The sequence below is a fragment of the Pseudochaenichthys georgianus genome, chromosome 13 (genome assembly GCF_902827115.2).
Source record: "Pseudochaenichthys georgianus chromosome 13, fPseGeo1.2, whole genome shotgun sequence".
Classification (NCBI taxonomy): domain Eukaryota; kingdom Metazoa; phylum Chordata; class Actinopteri; order Perciformes; family Channichthyidae; genus Pseudochaenichthys; species Pseudochaenichthys georgianus.
The window spans coordinates 32176195-32198705 of record NC_047515.1 but is presented as its reverse complement, the minus strand read 5'-3'; the positions used below and the strand labels follow the sequence as shown (position 1 = coordinate 32198705).

Genomic DNA, 22511 nt, shown 5'->3' with positions numbered 1-22511 from the left:
ATTTGTACTAATTTAGAGTAGGAGTAATATCATGTTGATTCCAAAAAAAGTACAGACTTGATGTGCTCTGCTATTCAAAATAAATACCCTTATATAGCAGTATCGCCAAAAGGAGTTGTGAATATCAGATATTGGTCAAATCCAATATTGTGCATCCCTTAGCTAACGATTTAATCTGTTTATTCAATACTTTTTAGCAAGCCTTTTCAACTTTGCCTGTGTGCTTTTTTACGCACTCTATATTGCAACACATGATGTTTAGGTGTGAGAGCTGACATAATGTGTGCTCAATCGGAATACTTTAGAAAATGTAAATGATTATTTCCATCTTATCAAATGAATAGATCACTCCAAAACGTATTACCGCTTAGCAGCTGCAGAAGTAACCATTGTTGGACATGTATCCCCAATCTTGATTGGTGTACAGTATGTGTGAACCTGCATTGATGGACACCCCTCGTCCCCTCGCTCTGCACCCTCTTATAATGCTGTTTGGTGGCCTGGCAGCTGTGGAATTCAGGGGAGGAGTGGGGCCTGGCCCTCGGGCACAAGCAGGGCTCAGCAGGGCGGACATAGACAATAATCTTTTAACCACCCCGTCTCTCTGCCTCTCTTTCTCCACTGTCTTTGTCTTTCTCCTTGCCTTGTTGTCCTTCCCTCCATTGCTCATTGTCTTGAGTGTTCCTTTGCTTCTTTTACATCCTGTAATTAAAAATGCAGGGAAGTTATGAAGGGATATCCGCATACATGCAGTACACTCACAGACGAGCATGCAAGCATGAAAGCGAGACCATTAAAAGCACTGAGGCAGCAGAAACAGCAGGCGGTGGTTTGTGGCCTCATTGCACTGACTGGCTGTGGAATAATAGAGCTGGACATGAGTGACAGGTCAGTAAGTGGAACAAAGTGCACCGATGAGTTCCTGGCGGCATTAACAATGGCTTTGATATACAGATTGTTTTGGAGTTCTCGTCTGTGTTTTACAGGACAGTAAAGCGGAAAGGGAGCGAGACAGAGATGGAGTGATGCTTTTTGTTTCACATGCAGCAAAGGTCAAAAGTCAGACTGAAACCTACATCGTGGATGTGAGCACGTGGTATGTAAATTAGCCTGCTGCAACATGAGTGGCCTCATTTCAAATAATCATTTGAATACAATACATTCCTCAGTCATGTACAATCTGCAGGGACTATGGCTGAAAGATATGGCAGAAAGAAATATATCACTATACTAATGTGTATATTTTACAATTATAAGTTGTGTCAAAACACTTTGTAATGACATTTGAAGGGATCGCTTTTTTATGGCCAAAATAGGTAGGGCTGTCCTCGACTACAGACATTTTAGTCAAAAAAGACCAAAACTAGTACATGTATTGATTGAGGGGGTGAACCCCCTGAAATAAGGACAGAGGACACAAGCAGAAATGTGTCAGACGTCTGAGCCAAAGAATCCTATAGCATGTACAGATGGTAGAAACGTGTACAAAATGCTGGATCAGCTTTTTATTGAGGTTTTGCATTTTTATACACACAGTCTGCCTAAGGAACTACACAACCTTAGTCAGTCTGTCTAGTGTTTGGGGAAGAGACATCTATGGACTTTAACCCCTGTGCTCCACACACACCATGTTTGGGTTCAAAGGACATTAATGTGGATCACTTTTATTACTGCAATTACCTTTTTAAAGTTATACCTAATAGAGAAAATAATGGTATAAGGGATTTCAGCTGAATATCCCAAATACATCTGTCGTACCACAGTTAGGAATTTGCACATTTCCTTTAGACAGCAATATTTTTCTCTTATAACAAATGTGGTATTGACACTTTAATTCTACCTGGACTTTCACAATCAAATCTCTCTGTTGCTGTTAAACACTGAAAATCATCCAACATAAGAGTGTGTGATGTCAACCTTTTTACCTGAAGAAATGATATGATCATTAGTTGTGTCCAGCCTAAATGGGCAAGTTCATTTAAACTTCATCCACAAACCTAATTTTCATTTGTCTCAGTGAAGATGTGTCATTAATGCTTCATCAGATTTTTGAGAACCTAATTGGAATGTGAAGATGGTGATGAAGATTTTAACCATCATTTAAAATGACATATTTTAAACTTTTATTAAAAAGGGGAAGGGGTTTTGAGTGTTTGACTGAGAAGCCAGGCAGAGACAGAGTGGGACCGCTGTATGTGAGAAATGCTCTGTGAGGCTGCTGCCCTCACAACGATGGGCCCACGCCGTACCAGGAAGGGCAGAGACTCTGTGGAAAAGAGCCAGTATTGTCTGGAGACAGACAGTTTATGTTGAGCGGCCTGGAGTTTTAATGCGCAGCCCCGATGGTATAATGAGTAGCATATTGATTATTGTTGCTGGCCTGGCCTCGGTCGATCAGCTGATGTCCTGTGATTGTATAGAGAAGCTTTGGACTGAATTTAAACTTGGTGAGGGCTACATAACAAATGTAAAACAACTACTTTGGATTACAAAACCTTATACAGCTATTACTCCTTATAATAATAAAAATATTTTAACTTTCAAGCTTTATCCTTCACTTAAAACCCCCAAAATATGAACACATTTTGTATCAAATTGCTGCTATTAGAATGTCAATTGAATGTTCACATGTGCAGTGTAATACACATCAATTTTGTTCTGGTTATTTAAATAAACACTCTTTGAACACTTTATTAGCTAAACCTTTACAGTTGAATTTACCTTTAGAAAACCTGTAATGGTCCCTTTTTGTATACACACGCTTAGAGGTGTCAATGTAACTAGTGGTGGTTTCGAACTGGACAGCATTTCATTGAAATGTGTTTTTAGCATTTGTATATACAATTATCCAATTTGGGATCAACAAATCACATCTTACCTTAACTTAGATCTAATATATTATAGCAATGATTGTCAACCCTGAGCTCTTGTAAGCATTTGTCCGTCTACATCTCATGTCATATCCTTTCTCACAGTAACTCCAGGAAATGTCCCAGACAATCGTCAGCATAATACTGTGTGTGTGAAGGCATCCAGCATGCAGGGTAAACAACAACTAATGTGGGTGATAGTTATAAACTTACCACCTCCATGAGGAATACAATGGTCTCTAGGGGTTGAAGAAGTGGGAGGAAAAGAGTAAGGCACTTGTTTGCCTGTGGCTGGGTTCCACATTTGCTAACTGTATTTTTTAAACTATATCAGTGAATACATAAGTGTCTTCTGTTCAACAATTATAATACAATTGGTTACAAAAAGGTCTGATAGCACTCTAGCTATAAAGGTAAATAAATTGGATTAGTGCATTCATTATTTACAACAATGTTGAAACTGAAGCCGCTACATTTTTATTCAGCGATCAACTATTTTCATTTTTAATCTACACATTTTCCTACATGTCCAAGTGTCGTCTGTGACACATGTACTTGCGTGATGCACATGGTTCACATCAAATTGAAGGTTGACAGTCTCAGAGAAACCAGATGGGGGCAACAGTTACCTAGAATTGCTCTCATGATGGAAGCTGAGCTTTCCCTCCTTTGCACCTTTAAAGCATGCTCATTTCAAGGCTTCATGTGTTCCCATAAGCATAATAATACACACACACACACACACACACGCACACGCAAACGCACACACACACACACAAAATATGACTCACAGGCAGAGGTGGGAGAGGTACTCAGAACTTGTACTTGAGTAAAAGTAGAAGTACCAGAGTGTAGGAATACTCTGTTACAAGTAAAAGTCCTGCATTCAAAAGGTTACTCAAGTAAAAGTACAACAGTTTTGACATCAAAATATACTTAAAGTACCAAAAGTAAAAGTACTTATTATACAAATTGGTCAATTTCGGAATCATATTTATTATATGTTTTTATTATAGTCAATGATGCATCAAAGTGTTATTGAAGCTGGTAAAGGTGCAGCTAGTTTTAATGACTGTGTATACTGCAGGCCAGGTAGCTTGTGAATTTACTCCAGGTGTAACTAAAGTCTTATTAAAGAGTTGATAATATTTCACATCATTAATCCATATATGCAAAGTAACTAAAGGTAACAAATAAATGTAGTGGTGTAAAAGTACACGATTTACCTCTGAATTGTAGTGGAGTAGAAGTACAAAGTAGCATAACATTTAAATACTCAAGTAAAGTACAGGTATCTCAACATTTTACTTTAGTACAATACTTGAGTAAATCTACTTAGTCACTTTCCACTTCTGCTCAAAGGTAATTCACATTTGAAACAGGCCTTCTTGCTTTGAAAAAGGGATTGCCTTACTTTAAACAGGTAATAGGTTGTGTCGTGTTTTTTTCTTTAACCAGTATGTTCGTGTGTTACAACAATAGCCACTTGTTTCACATATTGTGTTTGTGAGGTGTCTCCAGAAGAGGATGCAAAGGGGTCTAAACACCTTGTCTTGCAAATGACCCTTTAATCAATGACAATATTGGCGTCATATTTGCATCAGTGTTTTTATTGGTGAAGTAGTTGTAATAATTTGTCTTCTGCTGGAGGTCAGGTCAGGTGACCCAATCAACAGATAGATCACACCACCCCCTGATAAAGGCAGCAACAGAGGAAATGCAGCTGTTTTCTAATTTCCTGGACTTCACCTCCCCTCCTATCGGACCCCCACCAGTCCCCGGACCCCAGTTTTGGAACCACCGGTTTTAAGCCATCCCTCTCTGCAGGCTCCATGCTACTATTGTCTGACAAGAGAGCGGGCTATTTGCAAAATAAAGGTCCTCTACTACCCCACGTATTAGCCTCTATGTGGGCTGATGCATAGAGGCAGGCTGGGTTTCACCGTGCAGCGGGAAGGAGCGGGGTTTATCAGCGGTACTCCTGTTGTGTTTTCCCCGCGGACAGCTTCTGCTTCTCGGCGGTCGGATGCTGGAAGTCCTCCCCGATAAGAGAGCACGTAGGGCTCGCAGAGAAAAAGAAAACAGGGACGCGGAAGGAAGGAGAGACAGGGGAGCATTTTAATACCAAATCGGGACACATGTTGAGCTAACAGCCCGCTCCACCTCCCCCTTCTCCTCCCAAATGCATTTGTTGCCTCAATCGCGTTCCCGTTACTAAATCGTTAGGATATCTGCTCTCCGGATCCACGGATCTTCACTCCGGGACGATCATGGATCTCAGTAAAATTGTAAGTGCTTAAGAACTGATTTGTTTTGTTATCTTCACCGACAGCAACAGATACACCGAGGCTTTGCATGTTTTTTGGAAGTGGGGGTGGTGTCCGAGAAGTCCTGTTGCGCACACACACACACACACACACATGGGCCGATTACATGCAAGTTATGCTCTAGGCACGCAGGGACTTGTTTGACGGTTATTGCAGCTAAATTGGTCTGTGGGAAGTTTGAATTGTATTGTGACGAAGAAGACATGAATGTTTTAAAAAGCTATCCTTGAAGTGTGTCCACAGGGTCCTCGCTTAATGTGAGAACAGATTGAGTCCACTTAAATGTAGTGGAAATAGCCAGAATAAGACACTGAGATCCCAGGCTTCTCTTTACTTACACTGTACAAAGACTGGTAAACAGAGCTGGTGTAACGATCATTACTTTATCTTATGTTGTGGATGGGGCATTAATACATTAAGGTTTGCAGCTTCTGGGTCTATTTTTGGGTCCAAGAAGTGAAAATGTCTGAGATGTGCTCCTCTGTTGCCCAGAGCTTTCTTCTTTTCACGGCTCAGTGTCCAGCTGCTGGTTCATTGGAAAAAAGTTCAGCAAAGCAAAGCTTATATGTGCCATGAATCTCAATTACCGGTTGTATTGATGTCCAACCTTAAAGACAGAGTGTGTCTTTGTGTTACTATCAGCGTGTTACACATATTAAAGAGACACTAGCTATGCATTTAAGGTCGAACAAGATGGTATATTGTGTAAATCACAAGTTTGACAGTAAAAACAATATGTAAAGTTGTGTCAAGGCTAAACAAGCTCGAACCTTGCGTGCATTTATCTTCCTTTTGACTCCGAGTGATGTGAATGATGCGATAGAGGCTAAAGTGTACTGGAGCAGGTGCACGTCAACCAAAGCAACAAGACTGGCCTTTCACTGCCAACATGGATGGATGGGTGTACTTTAAGTCCTTGTATAGTAGGTGTGGGGGAGGGTGGTTGATAAAAGCACACCAAGAGTCCTCTCTCCAATTCTCCTAAGCTAAAGGAAACTCTGAAAGTTTGTTTGGAAGAAAATGCTAAATAGAAACATTCAGATTAGCTCATTTTTATAGAGGTACGGAAGCCAATCCATTTATTTTGATAACAAGAACGGCAAACTCACTCTGATCTATGAAATAAAGCTTAGCTGCCCACATGAAGTCAGTGGGGGCATGTAGTGCAGACATGGTGTAGGTGGAGTGTTGGAAAATATCTTCCTGCGGATCTTCATTCAGTTGCACTTCACTGGTTATTTGAGACGAATCTCTTGATGTTATTTGGGAAACCGTATCAGAGAATCTAACACAGTTCTTCAAAGCTGTTATCCTTGGTTGGTTTCTGACTTCTTTCCGTCGCTATGTTTTGGCTGTTTGGCATGTAGTGAGACAGGCTGGTATGAAAACAAAGTCCAAATAGATGCAGACTCTACATTCCCACGTTGTGTATACTGTAAGTCCAGAGTTGCTTGCTGAGTGGCAAACATATTAACAATCCTTTTCCTTGTAATGGCAGTGAATTGTGAGTTTGTTTGTATTGTACCACAGTAGCCAGTTAACCTGCTGTACTAAGGCCTTAGGTGTACTGCACCTGTCGCATTTGCAGATGGAGTTATCTGAAAATGTAGCAGTCCAGATTTCTTACAAAACACTTCCAAGTTTCAACAATATCTTAAGTGTCAGAAGAGAGATAAGCAGCACAATCTGCTTTGGCACTTATTGCCTTTTTATGCTGTTGATACTGATTGTCACATTGTTACTTTAAGCTATACATGTAAAAGACTTTTTCTAAGTTTTATAAACCGACAGAGAATACATTTGAACATAATTCATATAGAATTTGCTTAACTTGAGCTGTTGTTAGACAATATATCATAGAATGAATAGTTAATCTGAGCCTTCAATGTAGAAGTAAACAGAAATGCATAGGTTTGGCAACAATGAAGAAAAAAGGTTTATTTATAATAAATGCAATTATTAAAACATTGCAATATCATACTTTTGTATTGTTATATTGAAACCTTTACATTTTGAATAAGCACATGTACAGAAGAGAGAGTTGTCTTATCCACGATAGACATCCTTTCTTTTGCCTCATACCTTCAGTATAGTCTTTAATTATAAACATCCAAAGAGTTTTTTTTTTAAAACAAATTCACCAAATTGAGCTGGCAGTTGTCAGTCAGACTGCAGGACTTACACACACTGTAAACAGTTTGTTGGCTGCACAAGTTCTCCTGTTGTGGTTTAATTGGTGCCAGATCACAACATAAGCCTGATGGCTTATGTCTTTCAAGTCTTTAGCAAAACAAACAAACAAACTCTGTGATGTGGAAGCGTGTTCGATGCTGGGGAGTAATGAGCAAGTGGGCTGAGGAGCCTCGCTGAGCTGCACAGATGTTCCTTTTATAACGTGTCCTCATGACATCACCGGTCCTGCAGGAAGTTGAGTTTTGGAGCCAAAGCTCCTTCACACGAGGCTGCAAAAAGCCTTCCTATTAGGAGAGGCCCATAAACCTGCCACAGGGGTGTGGGCCTGAGAGTTTAATTATGCTGGAGCCCGGCCGTGTGTGTGTGTGTGTGTGTGTGTGTGTGTGTGTGTGTGTGTGTGTGTGTGTGTGTGTGTGTGTGTGTGTGTGTGTGTGTGTGTGTGTGTGTGTGTGTGTGTGTGTGTGTGTGTGTGTGTGTGTGTGTGTGTGTGTGTGTGTGTGTGTGTGTGTGTGTGTGTGTGTGTGTGTGTGTGTGTGTGTGTGTGTGTGTGTGTGTGTGTGTGTGTGTGTGTGTGTGTGTGTGTGTGTGTGTGTGTGTGTGTGTGTGTGTGTGTGTGTGTGTGTGTGTGTGTGTGTGTGTGTGTGTGTGTGATTATGGCAAAATCATTATCTCGATTATTTGGGTCAATAATTGATATCTCGATTATTAAAAACGATTGTCCATTTACTTTGAAAACATCAATTTATTGAAATAAAAAATTTGAACAGTAGGTTTTTAACAGTTGATTACCCTGAACATTAAGTATAATTCAACTGAAAAACCAAAAAAAAAAATTAAAATAATTAAAAGAAATGATAATAAAAAGAAAAATCGTTTTATTTCGATTATGTTGTTTTCATCGTTGCAAGCCAAAATCGTAATTGCGATTAAAATACGATTAATTGAACAGCCCTAGTGTGTGTGTGTCTTTAACCAGCTGCTGCCCTGCACTGCTGCCCTCAGGAACAGAAGCCCGGTGCTCTGAGGTCACACATTGCACATATCCTGAAGCTCTATGTTCTCATGCCTTTTAATGGGCTCTTTAGGGACGGACTCATCCCGCTGGGCTTATCTTTATCACCAAGTGTCCTGTTATTCATGAGATGGAAGATCCTCTGTGAATTCTGTGGAAAATAAGCTGCTTCTTACTGTATGAGAGTCACCATTGGCCCGTCAGCCCTCATGATTGTAATAAGGCTGATAGATGCTGAGGCACCATAGATGGGCAGGTTTCATTATCGCTTACCAGCAGAATTATTCATTGCAAAGCAGAATCTGTTCGCTATCAATATGCAGACTGCTTCACTTCCTCTTCCAATGATGCCTGTATAAAATGACCCCAGTGATTTCTAATTTCTCTTCTCACAGCTATGTTTTTCCCTGCGTGCATTCATGTACACAGGAAAAATAACTGCTCTAAAAAAGACCACCTTTTCCACCACCCTCCTCTCCTCAGTGCCACCGGGCTCCCTTTCAAGAGGTGTCGAGTGAATGTTGTATGGGAGCGGAAGTTCACGTCAAAAGCAAAACAGAAAATGGTCTTTAAACAAGCAACACAGAAGGCTCTGTTCTTAGGAATGACCTTTGGAGTCGGGTGGAGTTACTTTTGGAACAATGTTTGGGCCCAAAACACTTTGCCATTTATCATCGAATTTTCTTAATGTGTTTTTTGTAAGAAAAAGTGCCATTGCATGGTGTGGAAGGATGTGTGTTTAAGTAAAACACACTGGCGAGGCTAGCTTTTGGTTTCAAGCATTTCTTTTTGGTTATGCATCCTGAGTCGTAAGGAGAGTTGTATTAACTTCAAGTAAACAGTTTGATAAACCGGCTCGAGATACACTTTTTGTTATATTCCATGGAGTTGCTCTCAACATCCCGATAGCAATGAATATCTGAAGTGCTTTGACAAAAAATCCATTAAAAAACGTCATCTGTGGAAGCCGTAGTACTGTAAAAAGCACGGCCCGGCTAAAATAACTGGATGGCCTACCTGCCTGTCAGCCTTCCATCTGTGCACAAACTTATCTCGTGCCCTCATTGGTCATGTGCGCGTTCGTGTGTGTTGGAGGAGGGGCTCTGTAAGGAAGTGGCAGATCTTTTCCGGCTGTGTATTTTCAAATTCTAGCGCACTCGAGCTGCTTTCTCCAAAAGTACCTACCCCACCTTTAAAGTGCACAAACAATGTTAGCTTTAAGCAGTACTTGTTTGATCAAATACAATACAGGTTCAATTACACAGACAATCTACATTTTTCATGAACTGGATCATATAACTAGGTTATTCTAAAAGGGATTTCTGCAATGATGAACCCACAGTCAATTATCAACGACATACACATATTAGAGACTTCATGGAGAACATAGTGGAGCATTTAGCAGCTGAAGAGCAAGGAGTTTCCCCAACGACTGATGTCTTTAAAAAGATAGGATATGGACTTGATTTCATCAAGTGACCAGAAACACGTAAGCTGAAGTTGCTCCATATCTTCTGCATCTGTAAGTAGGACACTGTTTCTAAATGCACCTATATTGACGTTATATAACCTATGTTATAAGTTGTTGTAGCCCAAATCCTGTATTTTGATCATTTAAAGTCAATAGGTTAATCAAATGAACTTAGAGGAGTTGTGTTTGTCTCCCCTGTTTTTAAATGATGTCAACTTGTTCCCAGATCTCAGCGATTACTTTGGCAGGTATATTTTTACCCATAACTGATAGCCAGAGCTACAAATGTAAGACCCAAGTTGTTATGTGTGGTGGTTTTCCTTAAAAACGACACCTGGAAGAGTCTGGCAGGGAATGTGAGAGGGTAGAAGGAATGAAGTGTTCGGCTTGACTGACTCAGGCGCTGTCTGGGTCTACTGAGCAAGGTTCCTAGCTAAGGGGGGGAGTTGAGGGACAGGGCATTTTTCAGCAGGCAGGCAGGAAATGGGCAATGCAGGGTGTGCCAAGACAGGAAGCCTGACTGAGCGCCTGAATCCCTCCTCCCTACCACCGACCCACCACTACCACCACCCCCAGTGCGTCAGCCACAATGACCAAGCCTCCACCGCCCCACCTCAGCATTACAGGGCTGCTGCATTCACAGACAGCCATGCATGTTTCCTGTTTTCATTCCTGCCTCCATCCCCTCACTGTATACTTGTCCCCATGTACGGTAAAGTCGCCGGACAAGTCTCAGCAGTGTTGCCACATACGGCCATGACGGGCCATCTGAACAACTGTTCTTTTAAGCTTAAGTCGCATGAAAAGTTCTCTGTTCCATGGAAAGGGGAATCATTTACCAACAGATAGTGATCGAAAGTCAGAAAACAATATGAAGTACTTGTCTCTGTTAGGTTGAGTGAGATTTCTAAGATAATTGATGGTTTTGAGACAAATATTGACGACGGAGGACTCTGCAGACTTAGGTACAAATGGTACCTGTTTTGTCTCATCTTTTTGGGCAGTGTGGGTAAAACCATAAATCAACTTGTTAAAAAGTGACCATCACCATTTGTCCATGCCCAACCCGAAAAAAATTGCTTTTAACCTAAAACATATTGAATTGACATGCATCTTAATTAGACAAAAACAGCAGCTTCTCGCAATTGAGATGCTGGTACTAGTGAATGTTTACCAAAGTAGTTGCTCATTCATTTTCTGTAAACTGTTTAATCGATGGATGGACTAATCATTTCAGGTCTGAAAGTCTGAATCAGAAAACCTGAATATAAATCAAGGGAAGGAAATACTGCAAAGAACATTGGAGAAACATGTATTAAGAGTAGTACCTAACCCATGACTGTTAAATAGGTGCATAGGACATAGAGTTTTGTCTTTCTTTATAAGAGCATTGAAACAAGTCAGTCAGAAATATGACTAACATGTGAAGCTAAAACTACAGCAAATTCTATCATGGGTGCTCCCTTCTTTGTGTCCTCCTCCCTCCGAATCGAAATAACTGGGGTCATATAATCATAGTACTAGTCTGTAACTCAGATCAGTCACTCCGTACTGAATCCTCAGGGTCATACAAGGCCTCTCAGACCATGAGAATTTAAATCTGAGAACAAGTGTTTCCAAATGTACCCCTCTTTCATTTAGCCCTTTAGTGGTTTTCCATAGTTATTTCCCATGATTGCACACTACTGGCTGCGGGGTTGTCTCATCATTAATGTTGATATGAAATGTGCCACAGTAATGACAAAAATAACCAGCAGACGGTCTTTTCTCTGCTACCGTCATGGAGTGACTGTCCAATGATTCAATGACATATCGCCAGGACACATCTGCCATGGCCTTCATGAATCCAAAGCTCTCGCAAACCTGTCAGAAGATTCTGGGAGGGCAAGTGAGTCGATGAGCGAGCGCTGTTTGATTTAGCAGACAGAAGATGCTTCCTCTCCCTGGGCTCTGTGCACTGACCCTTCGGCGGACACAGCCAGGCTACCATCAGCATAGCAATGCCCTGCCTTCTACACAAGGGCCGATTGGGGCTTGCCAGGCTTAACTTAACAAACTTTCAACACTGTATCAATAACACTTTGTTCGTAATCAAATCTGTGGCAACAAAGAAATGTTTCTCTAGAACCAAAGATGCAAATAGGAGATTTGTGTCCAGATGGGGATTTATAGATTGAATCCTTATTATATCTCTTGGGGATTGTATTTCAAGCCAGGGAAGTTATGGATGAGGGTGGATGTTAAGGAGGAAAGGAGTTGAGGTTTCTGTCCACATTGACCTATTTAAGGAGGACTCCATCAGGGCAGATTGTTGCTCTTCATCCTCTATCACTCTGTCAGCTGTTCTTTGTGGCCGCACTGCGAGGAGCTAGCAGGTCGTTGATGCATCGATGCCAGCAGTGAACGCCAGGAGTTCCAGGCAGCTGGCACTCTCATTCAACACAAAGTACAAAGTCTCACTGTGGGCTAATTGGGTCATCCTCATGTGGGAACTAGTTGCACTGGGAGATTTTTCCATCATCCCTTGGGATCGGGCGACTGTGGCTGCGAGGGAGTGTGGTCGTCTTCGAACCAGAAGGTTGTGGGTTCGATCCCATAATGTGCAGTCAACATGTCGATGTAACCTGGGGCAAGATACTTAATCCTGAATGTGTGTGTGTGATGGTGTGTGAATCCTAGAGCACTGCTTTGTATGAATGACTTGTGAACGGGTGAATGACTATGTACGAGCTTTAAGGGGTCGAAAAGACCCGATAAAGCGCTATATAAGTGTGGTCCATTTACCATCCCTTGAATTTTGCGTGAGAGGAAACTGTAAGAAAATAAAATGTTATGTGAAAGTTATTACATTAACAATCAAATACTTTGAAACCTATCGTAATTTGAACTGTGTGACCCTTGATGAAATACGCAATGTCATTTTTGTTGACAGTTTAACCAGGGCTGTGACAGGAAATTACACAAGAATTACTATTTTGCTTATGCGAGGACAGAAGCCCCTAGCCCAGGGGTGCCCAGCCAGTCGATCGCGGGGAGATTCCCAGTCGATCGCGAGATGTGTCTAAAAATAGAACAACAACATTCTGTTTTATCGTTAATGTCCTATAACATAATCTTCCTGTGCCAGAATAATGCACTTGAACGCATCAAAGCTTTGTGATTGGCCGGCGTGACCCCATGTGTCGGGGCGTGGCTGGTGGGCAGTGGGCACTATTTCGCTGATGTTGTCCGTGTCAACAGGAGTGACAGTCCACACACACACAAGACCGCAATTATGGCAGAAGCAAAAGAGCCCAAACTATATAATTTTCACTCCGAGTGGGAGGATGATTATTTTTGTATCTATTCCAATTCAAAGTCCATCTGTCTCATCTGCAATGCGAGCGTGGCTTTATCGAAGAAGGGTAATTTAGGAGCGGCATTTCAAAACAGTGCACAAACGCTACGAGACGGAATTCCCTCCTAATTCTGCCCTACGCTCCCAAAAGGGGAGGGGCCTGAAAGGACAGCTAAATGCACAGCAGTCCATTTTCACCAGGCCCAACAACAAGAGCAAGGCTGCTACCATAGCATCTTATCGTGTCAGTCACGTTCTTGCGAAACACATGAAGTCTTTCAAAGACGGCGAAGTTGTGAAAGAAGCATTCCTGGAGGCTGCGACGCACTTTATGGGGACAGTAAAAATAACAGTAGCATTTCAACAGGTTTTTGATATAATAAAAACTCAAGTTAGATACCGTTATTAATCAGCTGTAAGTTTTAGTTTGAACTTATTCATTATAATTATTGTACAAAATAGTATAAGAATGCAAACTTAAATTGATTATTATCAATTCAGGTTAAGAAACTAGTGTTGCTTGCATCCTATTTTAAAGGCATTTATTTGTATACTCTACTAAAATGCAACAAACAATGGGTTTGATTCTGTTGATTTTGTCTTTTTTATTGCACTGTTGCAGCAGATTGTAGCTTCAGATCTGAGTTTTCTTATTAGTAAGCCTAATCTATACTTTTGTAGCAACACTATTATTTATATAATGGCAAAGAAAGGGTTCAGAGTCTTTTCTTTTTTCCCTGTGTCATATGTGGCAGCACTGTTCAATGTTTCTTGAAAACATGACCACTGTAGTGACGTGTGAATAAACTCCAATTCTGTATCAACAACACTGTTGTGTAACTTCAGTTAAATACTTGTATGTGTGTAGATTAGAAAGAGGTAAGATAAAGGATCGGCAGTATTTTATGAAGTATTCATCGTACGAAGGTCAGTTTTATACAAGTAGAAGTGTGTATTTACCTGGTAGTAGGCTGGCAGTAATGGCTACGCCTCTCTATTTGGACTGGTAGATCTCGGCAGACTGGCAACTTTAAAAGTAGCTCTCGGTTCAAAAAAGGTTTGACCGCTGTCTTTCTTCTGCACAGCCTGGACAGTAAAACCCCTGCTGGGTTTGACCTTTACATTACTCTCTCTCTCACACACACACACACACACACACACACACACACACACACACACACACACACACACACACACACACACACACACACACACACACACACCACACACACACACACACGGCTCTTGGTCGTGTGCAACAGGACAGGTGCTACACTTGTAGCTCCGGTGCTCATGTTTAATCAACATCATGCATGTTTAATGACGGAGGGGAAGCGTGGTCAGTCAGCCGTGTTTACAGCACACACTGCGGTGTCTCCTCTTCATCAGCAGGCCTGCAAGCCGATTACAGGCGTGTGCATGATGTTTAATAATGTCATCCTGCCCTCTCTCACTTTGCTTTAGTGAACCACTGCTGTGACTTAGAATTCTTCTCACTCATATATTAGATTTCTGAGGACATGAAACTTGTTTGTGTGGAGGATGCAGTCTATTGTCTGCTGTTACATTCTTCCTCTTCTTTCCTTAATCTGTGCCTCCTTCCCTTCCCAATGATCCTGGTTGCTCCTCCTCCTCCCCTGACAGCTCACATACTGGAAGAGATGGAGCATGCTTGGACATCTGTGGGATGTGAGATTATGAAACAGGCCTCCGGTCCTCTGTTGACCCCGGTCACCGCACTCAGGGGTCCATGATTACCATGCAAAGCATAGTGAAAAAATGCATGTTTGACTCTTTTTTCTTTCTTGACTTCAGCATTTTTTAGTTGAGGGGCTGAGATGTATGGTGTTCTTTGTCTGAGTTTCCTCTCATGTGCAACGTGATATGTCATCCAGATGCCGCTTCAGAACACCTTGTTTTGAAAAGCATCTGAAACGGCTTAAACAATGTTGGCCTGGAATATTTTTCACATGTATTTCATCCCTGAGCTTTTCTGTTCTGCTGCCTAGCACAACTTCTATTGGACTTAAAAAAAACAAAACAAAAACAAGACCAAGTACAGCAAGCTTTACTGCTCTATGGGTGGCAGTGGTAGTCTGCCGGACAACGCACCACTCGGATCCAGAGTAAAATAACTCAACCGCTATTGGATTAATTGGCATGGAATAATTACTTTTAATCCAGTACTTGCATAGGTTTGGAAGTTGTGTTTGATATCAAAATGACTTGACAACTATTTGATAGATTACCATTACATTAGTGGATGTATCCTCTTGGGGAGTTACTTTACGTGTGAAATGAAGTTGTATGAAGCCATTTGAGTCTCCATTGGAGGCTGAGTGAAGCCTAGTACATTGCCTTGATTTGGTGTCACTTGAGTCAGTGTTTGTTGGGGCTGTAGACTACAATTTGGTCTTTAAAAATCTGGAAGTGTGGAGTTATAAAGGAGTGAACTCACATTAGCTCTGGGCTCAATTAGCCGCTAAAAGTATAACACACCTGAATATCCAAAAAAACGGTAGAAGAGTTGCATTATGGGTCATGCAGTCAGTGGCCTAAAGGTTTTAGCAAGGCAATAATGTGTAGAATAAAAAGAAAAAAACATATCTCTGCCTTAAAAGATTAAATAAGTTCAGTACTACTGTTTTATACTTGTTATCTTGTGCCATCATTGCATCAGAACTTTGATTTATGACCAAATGCCTGCCAAAAGACCTTAGTTGTAACTAAAACACTAATCACTAATGCTCAATGATGGTAATCCTTGTCATATCTTCCAACTCTGCAGCAGGAAAACACATCCATCAGAACTACTGATATTTCATCCTGTAGATATCAAACACTACTACCACTGCTTTCTAATCTCATGACTCCTTAACTGTGGGATTCGTATAACTCAAGAGTGTTGAGTATTTCTGTAAGCCGAGTTGGATGCTACTTTAATTTGAGCTAAAGTTGTAAGAAGTTCATTTTCAGCCTGGCCAACATTCCTCAGTAGAACTCACAGCAGATACTCCCCTGATCATCCACACGTGGGTATCTGCCGTTTAGTCGGCCTGCATACAGTCTTAACCCGTTCCTCTGAAATGTGAATGTAGGCTTCTGAATTGGACATGGCTCTGGTTGTGATTCCATAGACACAATTTACATGATTCATTATATTCTTCTGTTTTATGACACCAAATCCAAAAATAAAGTCAAATGCGACCCCCCCCCCTTCCTCTAACATACACTTAACATGCTAATTTAAGGTAGTGAGTGTGTTCTGCAGGTAAAGAGACAGATGTTTGCTTCATCCTCAAAAGCAGAGAGGAGCTCGAGCCTCTCAGCTGATGCCTTGAATACTAACTCTGCAGAAAATAGGTCAAACACCCTTAGCCAAAAGACGTTGCTCTTCTAGTTCCCCAGGTGGTTATTAAAGGAAAGAGCTACTTTCTAAAAAGAGGAAGGGTGGTTTTAAGTGAAACTCTCTACGAATATGTTCCTGTATTTGCTGTGGAAATATCTGCTGACTGATTTGTGTTCTCCATTTCTCTCCTCTGCTCTCCTCTGCCCTTCCTTTCCTTCTCCTCTTCCCAGGCTGTCAGCATCAATAAGGCCATCAACACACAGGAGGTCGCTGTCAAAGAGAAGCATGCCAGGAATATCCTTACATTGTCCATGTGTGGGTTTTTGAGGAGAAGAAGTGTGTTTATCCTGATGTCCTTGTGTGTGTGTGTCTGTGTGTGGAGCTGTTGCTTTGAGGGTAACGTTTGTGCAAGATCAAAACAACAAACTTGGTGTAGCCTCGTCATCTGCATGTGGCCCCGCTGCAGAGCTAATTTTGAGCTCTCAGACAGAGGGGAGTTCTGTTTAGAGGCTGCAGAGCCCCAGGGAGAGGAGAAACCTAATACAGAGGTTCATTATTTTAGTTTTATGACTTCAAAAAATAGATTCAGTAAAAAAAGTGTGTATTTTCATAATTAAAACATGCAATTTGGCTTTTATAAGACACACTCTGCAGTGCAAACCCTTTTAATCATATTTTTAATGAGGAAAGTAGACGCTTATGCATCATCAGCACTTTATTTTTACCCTTCAAAAGCATTGTCTGAGCTGTCCACATAGAAACAGGACTTTGTTTAAACTGGTGATTGGTGTCTTAGAGAAGCAACCACTTTTAAACAAGAAATTCCAGTACAAATAATGTAATACTTATTGTTAAAACATGTATTTTATGTATATGGATTGGTCAAGATTTTTTAAAAGTAATAATGATATAGATATTTCAGTTTATCAGAGTGATATTCCTAGCCAATGTAAATGTCCCCTCTGTGGGACTAATAAACGTATTCTGATTCAGATTCGGAAGGAGGCAGAGAAATACAAGATGATAAAATGTAACGTTTAATTTCACGGCTCACCAGCCAAACTAATGGCCCACAAAATAATTCACTGTGATCCTTGACCGGCCCCGGCACCCTGCATCTTGGGAACCCATCATGAGAAAGGGGCCCACACTTTCTGGGCAGCGGTCAACCGGCTGCCCCTCTCCAGCAACGCCGTGCTCTGCTGGAAGTTCTGCCACGTCTTCCACAAGCTGCTGCGAGACGGCCATCCCAGCGTACGTACAGATGACAAAGCGTTACCTTTTCCACTCGTACACTCCTAACAGATCTGATCTCCTCTCTGTCTCTTGTGTTAACTACAGATCATTTTCCTCATGATTCATCATCTAGTTGAAATCACACCACATGTACTTTCAGTTAATTATAACTGATAACGAGTCCTGTTTTATTAACAAATGTTCCTGTCTCCTCTGCTGTCCCTGCAGGTGATAAAGGACTCCATGAGGAACAAGGCTGATCTAACTGATATGAGCCGGATGTGGGTAAGGACACAGAGGACATTATACAAATCACATCACGCAGTCACACTGAGGAGGATCTTATGCCATAGTTGATCTTCTCTTCTGTGGACTCTGAAACTGATTGTGTCTTGTCAAAGGATGTCGATATTTAGAAACACATTACATCAATATCATTAATAATGCTAAGGCCACCAGTGATAAAGGCAGCATATCATTGTTTTTTTCGAAACCAGCCCCTGTAATGAATCAGCGACTAAAATGAATGTCAACTTGTATTGATCCTCTCCGTGTCGGGGGATTGGAGTGTAGACATAAAGATAATTGTTAAAAGAAGCTTGTACAGAGCAGAATTACACTACGACCCTCCACTGTCCGTGTTACAGCCATCAGATTACATGATGTGTTTCTCATCAGCCTAATGCTGTCCGAGTGACAGGCATTGTAGCCTCTGATGAACAAAGTGTGACAGTCAGAGCTCACAACACAATGCCTGCCAGCTACATGATTTGACTAATAGACAGTAGTAGTATGAGATAGACTGTTAGCTTCTCTGTGGGAAATCTCTTACAGTATACCACCTGTTGTTAATTACATAACAGTATATAGTTATGTGAAGGGGTTAACATATATTACGATTTGCTTACTTGTGTAACTTGTGTTGTACTAGCAATACTACAATGTTGATTTCATGTATCATTGAGAAAATAAAGTAGCCTAGCTTGAGCTAATGAGCGCATTCATTTACAAGTATACAATCTTTAGGCCAAGAAAATAATATAAATACTGTGTGTGTAACCGTCTGTACATACCTACACATGAGCTACAAATTGAACTTGGTTTCGATATAACCTGAACAGACACAACACCCTTAAGCCACACAATCTGAAGAGTCACTCTTCACCGGACGTTATGTGAGGGCCTGCTCTGCATTCCTGGGTGTTTTTGTATTACTCATTTTTTGCTGAAGTCACTAGGCAGGAGGATACAGGAAGTTTGGACGCTGTGATCAGGGTTGTGGCCTCTCTTTTCCTCTTGTGTCATCACCACCCACACTCTCAGGCTCAAGGAAAAAGGAAGTGAAAAAGCAATTGGCCAAATGGCTGCTCGTATCAACTTTGTCCACAATCTGTGACCAGGCACATTTTCACACACGGTGAAATAAACAGAGATTTTAAATCTGTTGTGGTGTAATTCAGCTCCACAGTCTTTGCCCACATATGTATGTTGTGCTGCCTTCCGCCAAAGTGCCACAACGGGTTTTCTCAAAACTAAAAATGAACGCTCTTTAAGTTTCCTTTAACCTGCAAATCCTCCAGGAGAAGAACAGTTGTTGTTATACATTTGATCGTGTCTCTCTTTATCTTCCTGTCCCTTATCTCCCCCCTCTCTCTCCCCCCAGGGTCACCTGAGTGAAGGCTATGGGAAGCTGTGCAGCATCTACCTCAAACTGCTCATCACCAAAATGGAGTTCCACATCAAAGTGAGTCGGCCTGGCCTATAAAAATCCAGCGCCAGTCTCCCTCATCACTCATTATCTTTGTCTCAGACTCTCTTTTTAGTGCCAGCGTGTCTCTGCGGGGGGGAAAGCCTTTTACAGCAAATTCTGTCTTTAACACTAATGGCGTCTCAAGAATCTGTAATGAAGCCTTTTTATGAGACATCAGAGGAGAGCGGTGCAGGAAGGCAGAGTCAGTGCTATATCAGGAAGATATGGCTAATCTTTGAGGGTTGTCTCAGAGGGCAATTTGACATGAAGTAACATGGCAGTCAAAGGAGAAACACATGCGTCAGCCTGCAGATCTGTAAGCCTCACTCTGCTGAGCTCACAGAGAAGGAAATGCTAATTCTCTAGTCACACACTAGATTAGGGGTGTCAAACTCAATTTCATTGCGGGCCACATTCGCATTATGGTTGCGCTCAAAGGGCCGGTTGTAACTTTAAGACTATATAAAAATACATATATAAATATTTAATATATATATAAAATAATGTATTATATTACATTATTGCCTCTGCATTGGATTATTATCAGATAGGGTAATAACTTCATAATTAACTACATCTGAAAGCAGAAGTTGAGCAAATAATTGCAAGTCTCTTCAGTAAGAATGTCACAATGATTTAAAAAGAAAAGCCAAAAAAAAAAAAAAGGAAATTCTGAGAAAAAAGGCATATTTTGAAGAAAAAAATCAAATTCTAAGAAAAAAGTCAAATTTGAGATGCATTGTGCTCCATGTATGGGCCACAAGCTTCTGTAAAGCGGCATGTAGCCGTATAATAAACATATCATATGTTTTGCAAGCTCTCGTGGGGCCACATAAAATGAAGTCGCGAGCCGAATTTGGCCCCCGGGCCTTGAGTTTGACACCCCTGCACTAGATAAAGGTCAATTAATCAATAATCAGCTCCTGTAAGCACAGTCTTTTATTAACTTTATAAAGCAAAGAGCTGGTAGAATAATATCTACTTAAATCATTTTTATTTGCTAGATAATCACTTTCTACAATATAAAATGTGTATTGCAAAACATATGGTGCATCTAGCACTATTTTCTAATCTGAAAAGTGTGTTATGTGAAGCGATGAGGATTTGTTGTCTCTTTTGAGTCCTCACATTAAACATAATATATTTCAGATAAAGAGTAACCAGAATGGTTTTCAGTGACACATAACACGAGTGATGAAGCCACACAGAATCATCACCTGACTCTACAGCTTTACTTTTGAGCTATTTCTTTTGATTTTCTGGCCTACAACTTTACTGATTTTCTTTTTCTCGCCACTCATCTAAAAACACACACTGCACACTCCCTGCTGGGCAGCTGAAGAGCCATATTATTTTCTGAGTAGTAGAGACCAAAACTATAGTAAAAAGAAAGTTCCTTTGATACATATCAGATGTAAAGGAAATATTTAAATAAAGAAATGTTTTAATGATTATGAAAGGGGAGAGCATAATAGGGCCTCTTTAAACACATATTCTGCCTGTACATTTGCATGTGTTTGTAAAGATGGGCGTCTAAACCTCCTGCTGTTGTCTTCTCTTTCAGAACCCTCGTTTCCCTGGCAACCTGCAGATGTCGAACAGACAGCTGGACGAGGCAGGAGAAAACGACGTTAACAACTTGTGAGTGTGGCCTGCTGCTGCTTCGCCTGGCGTTGTTGTTGTTATTGTTATTGCAGGCCAGACCACAACATCCAGATATGAATAAGTTTCACTGTTGACCAAAGTCTGAAAGGAAATGTAATTGGTTGAATAAATGAATCCTAATGCACCACACAGCCACAATAACTCATTAATCGGGATATTTGTAGGTGTTGTTGAGCAGAAGTTAGAAGAAAAACTGTTTAGTTTTTAGTTTTAATCATCACAAGGCTTAGAATAAGGAGATTAAATTAAAGAAATGGCAAGGAAAAGCTTAATTTAATTATTTTTTTAATTGGTTCTGCATTTGTTAGTCTCCCTACAAGAAGTGTGGTTATTTGGCTGCTACAATTCCCTGCTTTCATATCGCCCATGCCATGGTCCCTGAACTTTATGGCTTCTCACAAAAAAAGCTAATGTCCCCCAGCAACCGCTCATAGGTTAGTTATTAGAGATGTGAGCGGTTCAAACAACAAATAGTTTTACCTTCTGTAGTTGCTATATTCTAAAAGGTTCAGACGCTTAAAAAAAAGTATATAATGCTTAGCCATAATGTCAGTACTATACATTTTCAGGTGTGCATTATGCATTGTTTTGGCGATTGTCCTCAGCTCTGGAGGAGAACACTCACAAAAATCCAAAGAAACACAATCTGTTGTTGTTGTTTGTTTTGTCATGCTCGTGACTGGGGCTGCACAATATAGAAAATATGCAATTAGCTTTTTGAACATAGCAATTAGGATAAAACCTGCACGAAATAAACAGATATTAAACTGTTCTCTGATCAAATGTTCTGCTGATTATAGAATACTTGCAGATTGCTTGATGAATAAAAGATTTTTTAAGTGCAGTAATATAGGTAAATAACGTAGTCCTTAGGTATACGTTTAGTTGAAATCGCTATTGTGCAGCCTTTCTTTGACCATCAGTTGTGTGAGACGGGATATAAATGAATCTGAAAGCACCTTTTTACACTCCTTGATCGGACTCACTTGGACACATAAAACATGTTTGTTTGCTGAAATCGTGTAAAAGCACTCTCTTTTTCCATGTCTCCCCTCGTCCAGCTTCCAGTTGACGGTGGAGATGCTTGACTACCTGGAGTGCCAGCTCAATCTCTTCCTGGGCGGTAAGCTATTCTGGTCTGGCTCTGTGCTCTCTGCTACCAGCTGTGCTTATCTGAGCACACACAAACACACAGACTAATGACACACAGGAAGACCGCTGACTGATAGGTGTAGTGGGCACAGAAATAGACGCTGACAGCTATTAGTGGTTACAGATAATAGACTGTTGCTCTGCTGTTT

At 40.9% G+C, this 22511-nt stretch overlaps 1 protein-coding gene across 2 annotated transcripts in view; it reads left to right on the top strand.

The window, feature by feature from the left end:
• The window catches only part of hip1 (huntingtin interacting protein 1), a 56640-nt gene that overhangs the window by 5128 nt on the left and 29001 nt on the right, over positions 1 to 22511 (top strand). Inside the window, exons 1-7 of one of the 2 annotated variants that reach the window (XM_071205207.1) lie at positions 4622 to 5158; positions 16790 to 16853; positions 17671 to 17813; positions 18024 to 18080; positions 19459 to 19539; positions 21110 to 21186; positions 22272 to 22333. In XM_071205207.1, coding sequence (XP_071061308.1) covers positions 5141 to 5158; positions 16790 to 16853; positions 17671 to 17813; positions 18024 to 18080; positions 19459 to 19539; positions 21110 to 21186; positions 22272 to 22333 — 502 coding nt within the window. In that variant the 5' untranslated portion in view covers positions 4622 to 5140. Of the gene's footprint in view, positions 1 to 4621; positions 5159 to 16789; positions 16854 to 17670; positions 17814 to 18023; positions 18081 to 19458; positions 19540 to 21109; positions 21187 to 22271; positions 22334 to 22511 lie in introns of those variants that run through there. The other variant, XM_034096778.2, reaches the window with a different exon arrangement.